Source organism: Lucilia sericata, unplaced genomic scaffold (assembly GCF_015586225.1).
Source record: "Lucilia sericata isolate MDLA Ls3-8-SP2 unplaced genomic scaffold, ASM1558622v1 Contig006193F_arrow, whole genome shotgun sequence".
In the NCBI taxonomy this organism is placed as follows: domain Eukaryota; kingdom Metazoa; phylum Arthropoda; class Insecta; order Diptera; family Calliphoridae; genus Lucilia; species Lucilia sericata.
The window spans coordinates 2,283-18,774 of NW_023997700.1; the positions used below are offsets into that span (position 1 = coordinate 2,283).

General features: G+C 31.4%; 2 protein-coding genes across 3 annotated transcripts; both read left to right on the forward strand.

Annotated features, from left to right (window-relative positions):
- Positions 1-1,113: 1,113 nt before the first annotated feature.
- LOC119615603 lies at positions 1,114-6,024 on the forward strand. Of its 2 annotated transcripts, none has more exons than XM_037971611.1 (6): positions 1,114-1,365; positions 1,424-2,037; positions 2,133-2,386; positions 5,080-5,226; positions 5,289-5,561; positions 5,642-6,024. In XM_037971611.1, exons 1-6 carry the CDS (start codon positions 1,194-1,196, stop codon positions 5,925-5,927), a joined length of 1,746 nt encoding a protein of 581 aa, XP_037827539.1. In that variant the 5' UTR covers positions 1,114-1,193; the 3' UTR covers positions 5,928-6,024. The 2 variants fall into 2 exon arrangements, with proteins under 2 accessions (XP_037827539.1, XP_037827538.1); XM_037971610.1 differs by having other exon boundaries at positions 5,289-5,557; positions 5,616-6,024.
- Positions 6,025-6,301: 277 nt separating this feature from the next.
- Positions 6,302-10,321, forward strand: LOC119615604. Its single transcript, XM_037971612.1, has 5 exons — positions 6,302-7,254; positions 7,320-7,567; positions 9,333-9,479; positions 9,547-9,812; positions 9,869-10,321. The coding sequence occupies exons 1-5, from the start codon at positions 7,222-7,224 to the stop codon at positions 9,985-9,987; spliced, it is 813 nt and encodes a 270-aa protein (XP_037827540.1). The 5' UTR covers positions 6,302-7,221; the 3' UTR covers positions 9,988-10,321.
- The last annotated feature ends 6,171 nt before the right edge of the window (positions 10,322-16,492 follow it).

The window sequence follows — 16,492 nt, forward strand, 5'->3', positions numbered from 1 at the left end:
CATCGATGTTTATTACATTGTAAAATGATTCTTACGGCTTTTTCAATAACAGCGCTTTTGAGGCTTCAATATTGTTCTCACAGGAGTTATTGTCGGGAACTAATAAAATACTTTCCTCATTGGCGTTATCATCCAATTTAATTTCTTCACTTGGGTCATCAAAATTCAATAAAATAAATTAATAACACTAAATAATTGTTGATTTGTAAATATACATGCAGTAAATTGTGTGTATAGGATTTTTAAAAATACAAAACACTTGTAATAAATACAAAAAAAAACTTCAAAATTACTGAGCTTAAGGTGAATGATACCGAAATAATAAAATAAAAACTTAATAAAAACTTCATTCATACGTAATAAAACCAAAATTCCCATAAAAATGCGTTATTCGTACTATCGAACTGAAAAATTTTGACTTTATTCGTACTATAGAGTAGACAATGCAACAATTTTGCCATTCGTATTATTGGATATTCGTAATAAAGAGTATACGTACTATTGGACGTCCACTGTATTCTTGAATTTTAGAATAAATATACCATCACCTTCTCGCTCTCACTGCTTAGATCTCCAATGGAAAGACTGGGTGAGGATCAACTTTCGTCTAGTATTATAATAAAATTGAATTTCTCTAGATTTGGAAGCACAACAATTGATATTACCTAGAACACTTGATAACTTCTCCAGTTTACCAGTACAAATAGACTCCGTGGAGGTTGTTCCCAAGAATCCGGTTATAAAGATTGACTTTCTCTTCAGAAATTTGTCGAGGGTTAGACCACAGTTTAAATTCCTACCTATTGCTTTTCACTAAACAGTGACTCTATAGAATAGGAGAAATTTAGAAAATAATAAAATTGATTGCAACTCGTTATGAAATGCCAATTAGTGATCCTCCGTCTATTTTCAGAAATTAAACTTGATATATAAACTGCTCTGCCAGAGGTTCAGGAATATTGTGAATTGACCCATTGTTAGATCATGGAATTTCGCTTTAAGGATCGGTTACAACGGAAATAAAATTATTCCCACTTTTATTGATCATTCTGTAGTAAAATATTTGAACTTTACTACACTGTAATTCAAAAAACTTTTGTTTAACAATCAATCAATAATTTATTTTTCAGAACATTATTTTTCTAAACTTTAAATAACTTAAAAAAAGGATTTAAAATATCGAACATTTCAATATGAAAGAACAGCAAACCAAAGACTTATTGGCACCAAGACCAGTACATCCTACTGCTATACGGCACCATGGTCTATTTGGTTCAACTTTTGTAAATCAACATATGGTTATAGATGAAAGATGGTCAACGGGAGCTTTAATCGATGAATTTCATGGAATGGCGAATTTATTAAGTGAGATAACCTAACAAATAAATAAAATATTAATTTGAAATTCTTTTTATATTTACAGGTAAACGTTTGCTCTTCAAGAGTTTGGAAAATAAAGCCTATCGCAAACAACTGCATAAATCCGCCCGTAACTTACGCACCCAATGTCGTAATGGACGCACCAAATTGCAAAACATTTTGTATGGCAACAATGTGGTGGCCATACGCAATTATTTGATCAATCACAAGGACATGCAACGTTTATATCAAAAAATGCCCGTCAATTTAGTGGTCGATAATATTAATCAGCGTACGTTTGTCATGCGTAAGGAACGTGATCGTTTAGAACATCGTTTGCAGCAATTGAAACATGATTACGAAGTAAAATTAGTAGAAAGAGCGAATATCGAGAATCGTATTAAATATGAAAATGAATTTATTTTGGAAGAGGAAATCAAATTGCGTGAATTTCAAAAGAAAGTGGAAAATTCCAATATACGTTTAAAGGCCATTAAGACTATAAATGCTACATATCGTAAGGTCATACAAGTTTTGAGGCATGATGGTATATTCTATGAACCTATCTTAAGATCACTTTCCAAGGATATAGATGATCAGGCGAATTTTATAAAACATATTTTGTATTTGGGCATACCGGCGATAGCTCAATTCAAGAAATTAAATGAAGAGTATAGGGTGAGTTTAGAAACTTTAGTCTTTATCTCAAGGAATCGGGACTAGAGTTCTTTAGAATAGCAAATAAATTTCTAAACTGTTTTTCTTTCCCCCAGCTTTTGGAAGAAAAATCCCGCAAGAGCGCCCAACAGAAAATTCAAACTGTTGCGGGTTTCAAAAAAATTGCACCGAAACAAGTTCAAGCAAAAACCTCGAAAGCCGCTGATCTGGTGGTAAATGTTAGCAAACGTTATACTCGTGAAACGAAAAGTATGTTGAAATTAAAAAATCAATTGGAGGATATCGAATCGGTGATAAAACAAATTAAAATGGCAACCTTGTGCTCAAAGGCCAGAGAAATTTTCCCGAGGTAAATATTTAATGAAAAATAGATTTGTCAGTCGCGTCCATTTAATTTTAATTGGGAATGAAAATTTAATGAAATTGCGAATTTGAAATGAATAAATCTCTAATTGTTTGATAAGGGATGAATAAATAATACCCATTAGTTCCGTAACTAGTTCTAGAACGCTGGACAATAGTGTAGTATACGTTGATATCTGTAATTTTGGGTCGAAATTGTGAACTTGAGAACCGGTTCTGTGAAAGCATTTTGGAGCCAACACTAAATCTATGGGTTGGTCTATGCACTAACTAACTAACTACTAACTAACTAACTAACTAACTAACTAACTAACTAACTAACTAACTAACTACTACTAACTAACTAACTAACTAACTAACTAACTACTAACTAACTAACTAACTAACTAACTAACTACTAACTAACTAACTAACTAACTAACTAACTAACTAACTACTAACTAACTAACTAACTAACTACTAACTAACTACTAACTAACTAACTAACTAACTAACTAACTAACTAACTAACTAACTAACTAACTAACTAACTAACTAACTAACTAACTACTAACTAACTAACTAACTAACTAACTAACTAACTAACTAACTAACTAACTAACTAACTACTAACTAACTAACTACTAACTAACTAACTAACTAACTAACTAACTAACTAACTAACTAACTAACTAACTACACTAACTAACTAACTAACTAACTAACTAACTAACTACTAACTAACTAACTAACTAACTAACTAACTAACTAACTACTAACTAACTACTAACTAACTAACTAACTACTAACTAACTAACTAACTAACTAACTAACTAACTAACTAACTAACTAACTAACTAACTAACTAACTAACTAACTAACTAACTAACTAACTAACTAACTAACTAACTAACTAACTAACTAACTAACTACTACTACTAACTAACTAACTAACTAACTAACTAACTAACTAACTAACTAACTAACTAACTAACTAACTAACTAACTACTAACTAACTAACTAACTAACTAACTAACTAACTAACTACTAACTAACTACTACTAACTAACTAACTAACTAACTAACTAACTAACTAACTACTAACTAACTAACTAACTAACTAACTAACTAACTACTAACTAACTAACTAACTAACTAACTAACTAACTAACTAACTAACTAACTAACTAACTAACTAACTAACTAACTAACTAACTAACTAACTAACTAACTAACTAACTAACTAACTAACTAACTAACTAACTAACTAACTAACTAACTAACTAACTAACTAACTACTAACTAACTAACTAACTAACTAACTAACTAACTAACTAACTAACTAACTAACTAACTAACTAACTAACTAACTAACTAACTAACTAACTAACTAACTAACTAACTAACTAACTAACTACTAACTAACTACTAACTAACTAACTACTAACTAACTAACTAACTAACTAACTAACTAACTAACTAACTAACTAACTAACTAACTAACTAACTAACTAACTAACTAACTAACTAACTAACTAACTAACTAACTAACTAACTAACTAACTACTACTAACTAACTAACTAACTAACTAACTAACTAACTAACTAACTAACTAACTAACTAACTAACTAACTAACTAACTAACTAACTAACTAACTAACTAACTAACTAACTAACTAACTAACTAACTAACTAACTAACTAACTAACTACTAACTAACTAACTAAACTAACTAACTAACTAACTAACTAACTAACTAACTAACTAACTACTAACTAACTAACTAACTAACTAACTAACTAACTAACTAACTAACTAACTACTAACTAACTAACTAACTAACTAACGAACTACTACTAACTAACTAACTAACTAACTAACTACTAACTAACTAACTAACTAACTACTAACTAACTAACTAACTAACTAACTAACTAACTAACTAACTAACTAACTAACTAACTAACTAACTAACTACTAACTAACTAACTAACTAACTAACTAACTAACTACTACTAACTAACTACTAACTAACTAACTAACTACTAACTAACTAACTACCTAACTACCTAACTACCTAACTAACTAACTAACTAACTAACTAACTAACTAACTAACTAACTAACTAACTAACTAACTAACTAACTAACTAACTAACTAACTAACTAACTACTACTAACTAACTAACTACTAACTAACTAACTAACTAACTAACTAACTAACTAACTAACTAACTAACTAACTAACTAACTAACTAACTATAACTAACTAACTAACTAACTAACTAACTACTAACTAACTAACTAACTAACTAACTACTAACTAACTAACTAACTAACTAACTACTAACTAACTAACTACTAACTAACTAACGAACTAACTAACTAACTAACTAACTAACTAACTAACTAACTAACGTTTCATTCTTCCGAGTCCTATTGAGTATTAAAAAGAGATTGGCATAAGTCTGATGAATTTTATGTATCACTCCATATCTGACCCCACATACATACAGCTTTTCTTAGATTGTTATTTTTTTATAAATAAATCGTTTTAATATGTACATAAATATTGGAATATTTGTGAAGAATAATAAATAAAAACAATATTCGACTCGATTCCCCATAAGGAACCCAATAGCTTAACCATTACCTATTAACTTTCTTACATATTTCTTTTATTTCTCTATCTATTTCAGATTCCAATCACAAGTCGAAAGTAATTTCAAATTGATTAAACAAAACGATATAGGACAAATACATCATGAGTTCTTGACATTCAAAGAGAAATTGGCAGCGGAACAGGAGAGTGTACTACTGCATAATTATTCGGAACAAGAAGAAAAGTAAGTTTAAAGTAATACGGTACCAGAAAACAACTGAAATTTATAACCACATATAATTAAAGACGTTTGTTGTACATAAAATCTTTGGAGGAAAAAATCAAAGCTGAAGATGTTAAGGAAGAAGAAACTTTGGCCCACATAAAAACTCGAGCAGATGTTTTTGTTATATTAAGATATACACTTTGGAATTTATCGGACATCTTAAGATATGTAGATCGACCACCTAAAGTTTATAACATTAAATATCCTAATACATATTTAAAATTGCCTTTGTTGAAATTTGAAATGTTGACCATGAGAGCCTGTGCTCCCGAATTATTCGAGGAGGATAGTGAGTAAAAATTTTTATAATAATACATATTGTTAAATTAAAATTGTTTTGTGTTCAGCTAAATTAATATTAACTTTGGTGGAGAAAAAAACTTCGGACTTTAATGAAGGCCTTTAGTGAACTGACTGCCCCCGCCAAACCTAATGCACCGCCCTTACAAACTCTGGAGGAGTTATGGGAAGAGTATCATGTGAATTTCTTAACCAGTAAAGAAACTGATGAACAGCAAGAAGATATGGATCAGAAACCCCTATTGCCGGATGATGACTTATTCGAAGATTCTAAAACTGTGCATAATGTACCAAATCGTAAACAGATCAAATTACAAAGTGCCAAGATTGTGGAAGAACTTTCGAAGAAGGAAGACTAATTGAAATTGGCTGCAAGTAATTGAATCATTTTGTATGATTTTTATAAAAATATATTTTTAAGATTTTTTATACAGAAATATATTTTTTATAAAATAACTTTTTTTTAAAAAACAAAACTATGTTTTGCCAAATATCGATTGACAGGTAATAGATCTTTATAGTCCAACATTTAAATCCAAAGTTTTCGAATAGATAAAAACGGATTTAGAATTTTGAACATATTTAAGAAGTCATAATTCTTTCCGATTACAATAAAATCAAGGACATATGTATGTTGGTAGGCATTAGTCCCAAAACTACAATTCTAACTAAAATTTTTTACAATCCCTGGAAAATTGACAAATCAAATTTAAAATTTTAAAATTTTTCATTCAGATGGAAATCGAATTTCTATAAAAGCACATCCTATTGTATTTTTTATAATTTTTTATATTTTTTATACAATTTTTTATATAAAAAAAGTATTTGAAGATTTTTGGCAACATTTTGTGGTGGAACAAATTTAGACTTGGACTTAAGCTTAAATTAAAATTTCAATAAAATATGAAAATGAAAATAAAAGATAAACAGGTTTTAGCTCTTAAGCCTGTACGCCCAAGACCGGTGGGTCATCATGGATTTTTTGGTAAGCTTTTGTAAAACAGCATATGATGATTGATGAACGCTGGACTCCCGATTCATTGACACAGGAATTTGAAAAAATGGGCACGTTGTTGAAAAACATACGAAATTCCATTGTTTGGAAAATAAAGTAAAACAAAAGGCATCGGTCAAGACATATCATATGTTGCAGAAACAATGTCGCGAAGGACGCTCACATTTAAAACTACTACAGACGGGAGATCCTCAAAAGATAAGGAATATATTCAAGGATCATCGGTATATGCAGCGCTTGTATCAGAAAATGCCCTTGCATTTGGCAATAGAAAATATTAATCAGCGAACATTTGTCATGCGCAAAGAACGTGATCGTTTGGAATGTCGCCTGGAGAAACTGAAAAATATCTATGAACAAAAACTATTGGAAAGAGGAAGTATGGAGAACCGTATAACTTATGAAAATGAATTTAAGTTAGAAGAGGAATTACGCAGCCGTGATTTGGAGAAAAAACTGGGTAACTCGGAAATGCGCTTAAAAGCGGTGATGGCTATAAATTCTACTTACAAAAGGATTATACAAATTTTGCGCCACGATCAAATCTTCTATGAACCCATATTACTCTCCCTGGATAGAGACATTCAGGATCAGTCGCAATTTATAAAACATATTTTACAATTGGTTCTCCCGCTCTAATGCGTTTTAAGGAATTGGGAGAACAATATAGAGTAAAAAAATAGTATTTTCTAATAATGTTATGGGAAAATTATTGAGAATCTTTCGTTATTTCCAGATTATAGATGACAGGGCCCGTAAAAGTAGTCGTATGAGTATACAACAATGTAGCAATTTCCGTAAAATTAGCACCAAACTTCATCACAGAGAACCCAAACATCATGATATTGCTTATAGAGTAAGACGTTATGTTAGGGAAACCAGAAGTATGCTGGATTTGAAAGCTAAATTTGAAGAAGTCGAAGAGGTTATTAAGAAGATTAAAATCGCTACTTTATGTTCTCAAGAAGAAGATATTTATCCGAGGTTGGTCATGTTATTATTAAGAAATTCCCTTTGACATTAATTGAGTAGCGTAGTCTTTAGGCTGGTCAATAATCTACTATGGTTTCGTATATATTTTGGACTATAGTCGAGTCTATAGTCTGGACTATAGTGCAATCTTTAGTCTGGACTATAGTCTAGTTTATGATGTAATAAGTGCTTCCAGATCTAGTTTATAGTCTGGAGTACAGTCTTGTCTATAGTCTCGGCTATATTTTAGTCTATAGCCTGGACTATAGTCTAGTCAAGAGTCTGCACTATAGTCTAGTCTAGAGTATGGAATATAGTCAAGTGTATAATCTGAACTGTAATCTATTCTAGTCTATGATGTAATAAGTGCATCCAGATCTAGTCTATAGTATGGAGTACAGTCTTGTCTATAGTCTGGGCTATAGTTAGTCTATAGCCTGGACTATAGTCTAGTCAAGAGTCTGCACTATAGTCTAGTCTAGAGTATGGAATATAGTCAAGTCTATAATCTGAACTGTAGTCTATTCTATATTATAGTCTAGTCTATAGTATGGACTATGGTCTTGACTATAGTCTAGTCTGTAGTCTAGTCTATAGTCTAGTCTATAGTCTAGTCTATAGTCTAATCTATAATCTAGTCTATAGTCTAATCTATAATCTAGTCTATAGTCTAGTCTAAAGTCTATTATATAGTCTAGTCTATAGTCTAGTCTAAAGTCTAGTCTAAAGTCTAGTCTATAGTCTAGTCTACAGTCTAGTCCATAGTCTAGTTCATAGTCTAATCCATAGTCTAGTCTAGTCTAGTCTATAGTCTAGTCTATAGTCTAGTCTATAGTCTAGTCTATAGTCTAGTCTATAGTCTAGTCTATAGTCTAGTCCATAGTCTAGTCTATAGTCTAGTCTATAGTCTAGTCTATAGTCTAGTCTAGTCTAGTCTAGTCTATAGTCTAGTCTATAGTCTAGTCTACATTCTAGTCTATTAGTCTAGTCTACAGTCTAGTCTATAGTATAGTCCATAGTCTAGTCTATAGTCTAGACCATAGTCTAGTCTATAGTCTAGTCTATAGTCTAGTCTATAGTCTAGTCTATAGTCTAGTCTATAGTCTAGTCTATAGTCTAGTCTATAGTCTAGTCTATAGTTCTAGTCTATAGTATAGTCTATAGTCTAGTCAAGAGTCTGGACTATAGTCTTGTCAAGAGTCTAGACTATAGTCTAGTTTAGAGTCTGGAATATAGTCAAGTCTATAGTATGGACTATAGTCTGGACTATAATCTACTCTATAGTCTTGACTATAGTATATATAGTATAGTATAGTCTAGCCTAGTCTATAGACCAGACTATAAACTAGACTATAGTCTATAGTCTGGACTATAGTCTAGTCTAGAGTCTGGAATATATTCTAGTCTAAGAGTCTGGACTATAGTCTATAGCCTGGACTACAGTCTAGTCTATAGTCTGGATTATAGTCTAGTCTATAGAATGGACTATAGTCTAGTCCGTAGTCTGAATTATACTTTACTCCAAAGACTCGACTATATTCTGGACTTCGGTATAGTCTAGTCTGGACTATAGTCTAGTCTATAGTTAGGACTATAATATAGTCTATAGCTTAGACTATAGTCTAGGCTATATTCTGGACTACTGTCTAATCTGTAGTTGGACTATAGTCTAGTACATAGACTGCACTGTAGTCTGGACTATACTTTAGTATATAGACTGGACTAAAGTCTAGTATATAGACATGACTATAGTCTGGACTAATTGTTATATTTACAGAATCAAATACCAGATGAATAATAATACAAAGTTGAATTCAAAAATAGAGAACGATATTCTGGGGCACGAAGTATTGGAAACGAAACAAAAATTTGCCGAAGTACTACATGGGGTTCTGGTAAATAATTTATCTGAGGAGGGAATCGCGTAAGCTCGATTAATTTTATATATATTTTCTTAATGTAAAATACAACTTCTTTTCTTAAAACAAAAGTCGTTTGGAAAAAATCAAACAACTGAAAGAAGCCATTAAATTGGAGGATGATTTTCAGGAGAAGACATTGGCCCACATTAAAACGCATTCGGACTGTTTTGTTTTATTGCGTTATACTTTGTGGAATCTACATGATATTATGAAACACGTGGGCCATAGAAGAATACCAAAACTTAAATATCCTGTGGAATATCTCAAGCTACCCTTGTTAAAATATGAAATGTTGACATCAAAAGTCTGTGCACCCGATCCCTTTGAGGAGAATGGTAAGTTAAATGGTATTAAATAATTTGTTTAAATTTTTGCATAAATATATTTTTAGTGTCGCAATTATTGCATATAGTGAAATCAAAACTTAAATTATTAATGAATGCCTTTGGCTCAGATTTGTCGCGTGACTCTATAGATATTCTTAAAACACCTATTGTCATGAATTGCTAAGTGGCGTGGATAATGAGTCACAAATTATACAAGATTCGCGTTTTAAAATTCACGAAGAAGATGATTTGATAGAGGAAGTGAAATCATATCAGAAGATTTTAAATCGTCGTCAAATTAAAACGGCAAGCTCTCGTCTAGTGGAGGAGTGTATTAAAAAGAATGAATAAGGATACTTAAATGAAACATTATTTTTCTCGTGATTTATTGAGCGAAATGTGATTTATTTAAGAACTCTTATTATACATTCCTTTAAAGAATGCATTGATTTGAAACACATTTAGAAGTTTTAATTTAAGTCTAATACTTGTTTAAAATTTAACTAATAAATTAAAAAATTCCAATAACTTGATTTTTATTTTAGTAGTTGAACTACGTGTACACTTTCAACTGAATCTCACAATTTATGACTAAGGCCTGAATTATAGTCCAGACCATGGCCTCAATTACAGTTTAGATTATGTTCTGAATTATAGTTCAGATTATGGATAAAACTATAGTCAATACAACGGCCTTGGGCTAGACTATACAGTTGATTATAGTCATGATTATAGTCATGAGTATAGACTGGATTATAGACCCAAACAATAGACTAGACTATATACTGGACTATAGACTAGACTAAAGACTAAACTAAAGACTAGACTAAAGACTAGACTACAGACTAGACTATAGACTAGACTATAAACTAGACTATAGACTAGACTATAGACTAGACTATAGACTAGACTATAGACTAGACTATAGACTAGACTATAGACCAGACTATAGACTGGACTGTAGACTAGACTATAGATTACACTATAGACTAGACTATAGACTAGACTATAGACTAGACTATAGACTAGACTATAGACTAGACTATAGACTAGACTATAGACTAGACTATAGACTAGACTATAGACTAGACTATAGACTAGACTATAGGCTAGACTATAGACTAGACTATAGACTAGACTATAGACTAGACTATAGGCTAGACTATAGACTAGACTATAGACTAGACTATAGACTAGACTATAGACTAGACTATAGACTAGACTATAGACTAGACTATAGACTAGACTATAGACTAAACTATAGACTAGACTATAGACTAGACTATAGACTAGACTATAGACTAGACTATAGACTAGACTATAGACTAGGCTATAGACTAGACTATAGACTAGACTATAGACTAGACTATAGACGATAGACTAGACTATAGACTAGACTATAGACTAGACTATAGACTAGACTATAGACTAGACTATAGACTTGACTATAGACTAGACTATAGACTAGACTATAGACTAGACTATAGACTAGACTATAGACTAGACTATATACTAGACTATAGACTAGACTATAGACTAGACTATAGACTAGACTATAGACTAGACTATAGACTAGACTATAGACTAGACTATAGACTAGACTATAGACTAGACTATAGACTAGACTATAGACTAGACTATAGACTAGACTATAGACTAGACTATAGACTAGACTATAGACTAGACTATAGACTAGACTATAGACTAGACTATAGACTAGACTATAGACTAGACTATAGACTAGACTATAGACTAGACTATAGACTAGACTATAGACTAGACTATAGACTAGACTATAGACTAGACTATAGACTAGACTATAGACTAGACTATAGACTAGACTATAGACTAGACTAGACTATAGACTATAGACTAGACTATAGACTATAGACTAGACTATAGACTAGACTATAGACTAGACTATAGACTAGACTATAGACTAGACTATAAACTAGACTATAGACTAGACTATAGACTAGACTATAGACTAGACTATAGACTAGACTAGACTATACTATAGACTAGACTATAGACTAGACTATAGACTAGACTATAGACTAGACTATAGACTAGACTATAGACTAGACTATAGACTAGACTATAGACTAGACTATAGACTAGACTATAGACTAGACTATAGACTAGACTATAGACTAGACTATAGACTAGACTATAGACTAGACTATAGACTAGACTATAGACTAGACTATAGACTAGACTATAGACTAGACTATAGACTAGACTATAGACTAGACTATAGACTAGACTATAGACTAGACTATAGACTAGACTATAGACTAGACTATAGACTAGACTATAGACTAGACTATAGACTAGACTATAGACTAGACTATAGACTAGACTATAGACTAGACTATAGACTAGACTATAGACTAGACTATAGACTAGACTATAGACTAGACTATAGACTAGACTATAGACTAGACTATAGACTATATACTAGACTATAGACTACTATAGACTAGACTATAGACTAGACTATAGACTAGACTATAGACTAGACTATAGACTAGACTATAGTCTAGACTATAGACTAGACTATAGACTAGACTATAGACTAGACTATAGACTAGACTATAGACTAGACTATAGACTATAGACTAGACTATAGACTAGACTATAGACTAGACTATAGACTAGACTATAGACTAGACTATAGACTAGACTATAGACTAGACTATAGACTAGACTATAGACTAGACTATAGACTAGACTATAGACTAGACTATAGACTAGACTATAGACTAGACTATAGACTAGACTATAGACTAGACTATAGACTAGACTATAGACTAGACTATAGACTAGACTATAGACTAGACTATAGACTAGACTATAGACTAGACTATAGACTAGACTATAGACTAGACTATAGACTAGACTATAGACTAGACTATAGACTAGACTATAGACTAGACTATAGACTAGACTATAGACTAGACTATAGACTAGACTATAGACTAGACTATAGACTAGACTATAGACTAGATTATAGACTAGATATAGACTAGACTATAGACTAGACTATAGACTAGACTATAGACTAGACTATAGACTAGATTATAGACTAGATTATAGACTAGACTATAGACTAGACTATAGACTAGACTATAGACTAGACTATAGACTAGACTATAGACTAGACTATAGACTAGACTATAGACTAGACTATAGACTAGACTATAGACTAGACTAGACTAGACTATAGACTAGACTATAGACTAGACTATAGACTAGACTATAGACTAGACTATAGACTAGACTATAGACTAGACTATAGACTAGACTATAGACTAGACTATAGACTAGACTATAGACTAGACTATAGACTAGACTATAGACTAGACTATAGACTAGACTATAGACTAGACTATAGACTAGACTATAGACTAGACTATAGACTAGACTATAGACTAGACTATAGACTAGACTATAGACTAGACTATGGACTAGACTATAGACTAGACTATAGACTAGACTATAGACTAGACTATAGACTAGACTATGGACTAGACTATAGACTAGACTATAGACTAGACTATAGACTAGACTATAGACTAGATTATAGACTAGATTAGACTAGACAATAGACTAGACTATAGACTAGACTATAGACTAGACTATAGACTAGACTATAGACTAGATTATAGACTAGACAATAGACTAGACTATAGACTAGACTATAGACTAGACTATAGACTAGACTATAGACTAGACTATAGACTAGACTATAGACTAGACTATAGACTAGACTATAGACTAGACTATAGACTAGACTATAGACTAGACTATAGACTAGACTATAGACTAGACTATAGACTAGACTATAGACTAGACTATAGACTAGACTATAGACTAGACTATAGACTAGACTATAGACTAGACTATAGACTAGACTATAGACTAGACTATAGACTAGACTATAGACTACTATAGACTAGACTATAGACTAGACTATAGACTAGACTATAGACTAGACTATAGACTAGACTATAGACTAGACTATACTAGACTATAAGACTATAGACTAGACTATAGACTAGACTATAGACTAGACTATAGACTAGACTTAGACTAGACTATAGACTAGACTATATACTAGACTATAGACTACTATAGACTAGACTATAGACTAGACTATAGACTAGACTATAGACTAGACTATAGACTAGACTATAGACTAGACTAGACTAGACTATAGACTAGACTATAGACTAGACTATAGACTAGACTATAGACTACTAGTCTAGTCTAGACTATAGACTAGACTATAGACTAGACTATAGACTAGACTATAGACTAGACTATAGACTAGACTATAGACTAGACTATAGACTAGACTATAGACTAGACTATAGACTAGACTATAGACTAGACTATAGACTAGACTATAGACTAGACTATAGACTAGATTATAGACTAGATTATAGACTAGACTATAGACTAGACTATAGACTAGACTATAGACTAGACTATAGACTAGACTATAGACTAGACTATAGACTAGACTATAGACTAGACTATAGACTAGACTATAGACTAGACTATAGACTAGACTATAGACTAGACTATAGACTAGACTATAGACTAGACTATAGACTAGACTATAGACTAGACTATAGACTAGACTATAGACTAGACTATAGACTAGACTATAGACTAGACTATAGACTAGACTATAGACTAGACTATAGACTAGACTATAGACTAGACTATAGACTAGACTATAGACTAGACTATAGACTAGACTATAGATTAGACCATAGACTAGACTATAGACTAGACTATAGACTAGACTATAGACTAGACTATAGACTAGACTATAGACTAGACTATAGACTAGACTATAGACTAGACTATAGACTAGACTATAGACTAGACTATAGACTAGACTATAGACTAGACTATAGACTAGACTATAGACTAGACTATAGACTAGACTATAGACTAGACTATGGACTAGACTATAGACTGGACTATAGACTAGACTATAGACTAGACTATAGACTAGACTATAGACTAGACTATAGACTAGACTATAGACTAGACTATAGACTAGACTATAGACTAGACTATAGACTAGACTATAGACTAGACTATAGACTAGACTATAGACTAGACTATAGACTAGACTATAGACTAGACTATAGACTAGACTATAGACTAGACTATAGACTAGACTATAGACTAGACTATAGACTAGACTATAGACTAGACTATAAATTAAACTAAGGACTATGCTATGCACTAGACTACACATTTGTTCATTTGTATATTTGTACTTTGGACTCGACTGTAGATTTAACTGTAGACTAAACCAAATTTGTATTACGCATTATGTGTAAAGGTGCCTCCAGTTAAGGAATTACCTCAAGCTTTTGTTACGCACTTGAGAATGAAGTAAAGATTTGCTTCGTTCACTCATAATAAGAAAAAACTTTTTAACAGAAACACAATTAAGCAAATGTTTAATTGCTTTTGTGCATCTTTTTTATATTAAGCAATTTCCCACTTTATTTTATATAATTTTTATTAACCTTATTTTGTCAAAAATGTGTTGTTTGTAATTTAAGAAATATTTATGTACTTACTAATTAGTTTAATTATTTTGCTAAAATCTTACGTACGTATGTTTCATTACCTAAAAACAATTATAAATTTGTAACATTTCTTTAAACTGCACCCAGTTATTAAAATTTTATTTATGTGGGTTCATGTAACTGTAAATCTGTCATCTGCCATGAACATCAATTATCTACAACATCTAGGGATGTGATCGCATATAATAAATTAGGTAACTGTACTGAATTGGTCATAGGCGAATTTTTAAGGCACTATATTATTTTTGGAAAAATGGTTATTTTAAAAAGTAAATTTTGGAAGAGTCTTTCATATAGCTTTAAGAAAAATACAGTTGTACAAATATTTTAACATGTTGCTGATATGTATTTGCCTCTAGTATTTTAACAAATCGAATATTCTTATTGCATATAGTAGAGTAATTTTTTAACTGAAATTGCGAATGTGAAAGAAATAGAAATTAAACTACTGCATATTCCTCCCTTATTTTAAAAGTACTAAAGGTACTACAATGTTGTTAAAAGCTACGGGGGAAATCTTGAAAGTTCATTTAGGATTAAAATTTTTGCCAAATATTTATTGTACTCTATACTTTCGTGAACCTAAAGCATGAAATTAAGGATATAGGACCCTGAGTAAATGAGAACATGTGTATAAGAGGGGACTTTTTGTTACTTTATCGTTCTTCAAAATGTACTTTTTGATTTTATAATATTATATATGAGGGATCTTTTTGTTTGTTTTGGTACCAAGATTTTTTCCTCCAAACCCCTTCGTGCAAAATAGACTGACGGGCATAGGCTAGACTATGCATTCATATGAAACCATAAAATAATTTTTCAGATTGCCCTCCTATAATACTATTAAAAGCTAAAAAAGAAACAATATTTCCTATCATGTCAACCTGGAGCATAGTGATGTGAAAAGAAGGCGTTAATAAAGTGTCTGCAAAATCACGTCACGTTAACACTTGATGTCGTGTAAAATATAAGACAAAACCACAATTGCAACAAAAACGCAAACCCCATAGTAGACACATATAAAGTGTAAAAAACACTTGCTGTAGACTCGTTGTACATTTCAAACTT

Excerpts from the sequence above, each read along its gene's own strand:
- LOC119615603 (XM_037971611.1), top strand. The coding sequence starts at position 1,194 with ATGAAAGAACAGCAAACCAAAGACTTATTGGCACCAAGACCAGTACAT. Across the intron at positions 2,038-2,132 it reads AATTAAATGAAGAGTATAGG|CTTTTGGAAGAAAAATCCCG; the intron begins GTGAGTTTAGAA and ends TCTTTCCCCCAG. Across the intron at positions 5,227-5,288 it reads TATTCGGAACAAGAAGAAAA|ACGTTTGTTGTACATAAAAT; the intron begins GTAAGTTTAAAG and ends ATATAATTAAAG.
- LOC119615604 (XM_037971612.1), top strand. The coding sequence starts at position 7,222 with ATGCGTTTTAAGGAATTGGGAGAACAATATAGA. Across the intron at positions 7,255-7,319 it reads AATTGGGAGAACAATATAGA|ATTATAGATGACAGGGCCCG; the intron begins GTAAAAAAATAG and ends CGTTATTTCCAG. Across the intron at positions 9,813-9,868 it reads CGATCCCTTTGAGGAGAATG|TGTCGCAATTATTGCATATA; the intron begins GTAAGTTAAATG and ends ATATATTTTTAG.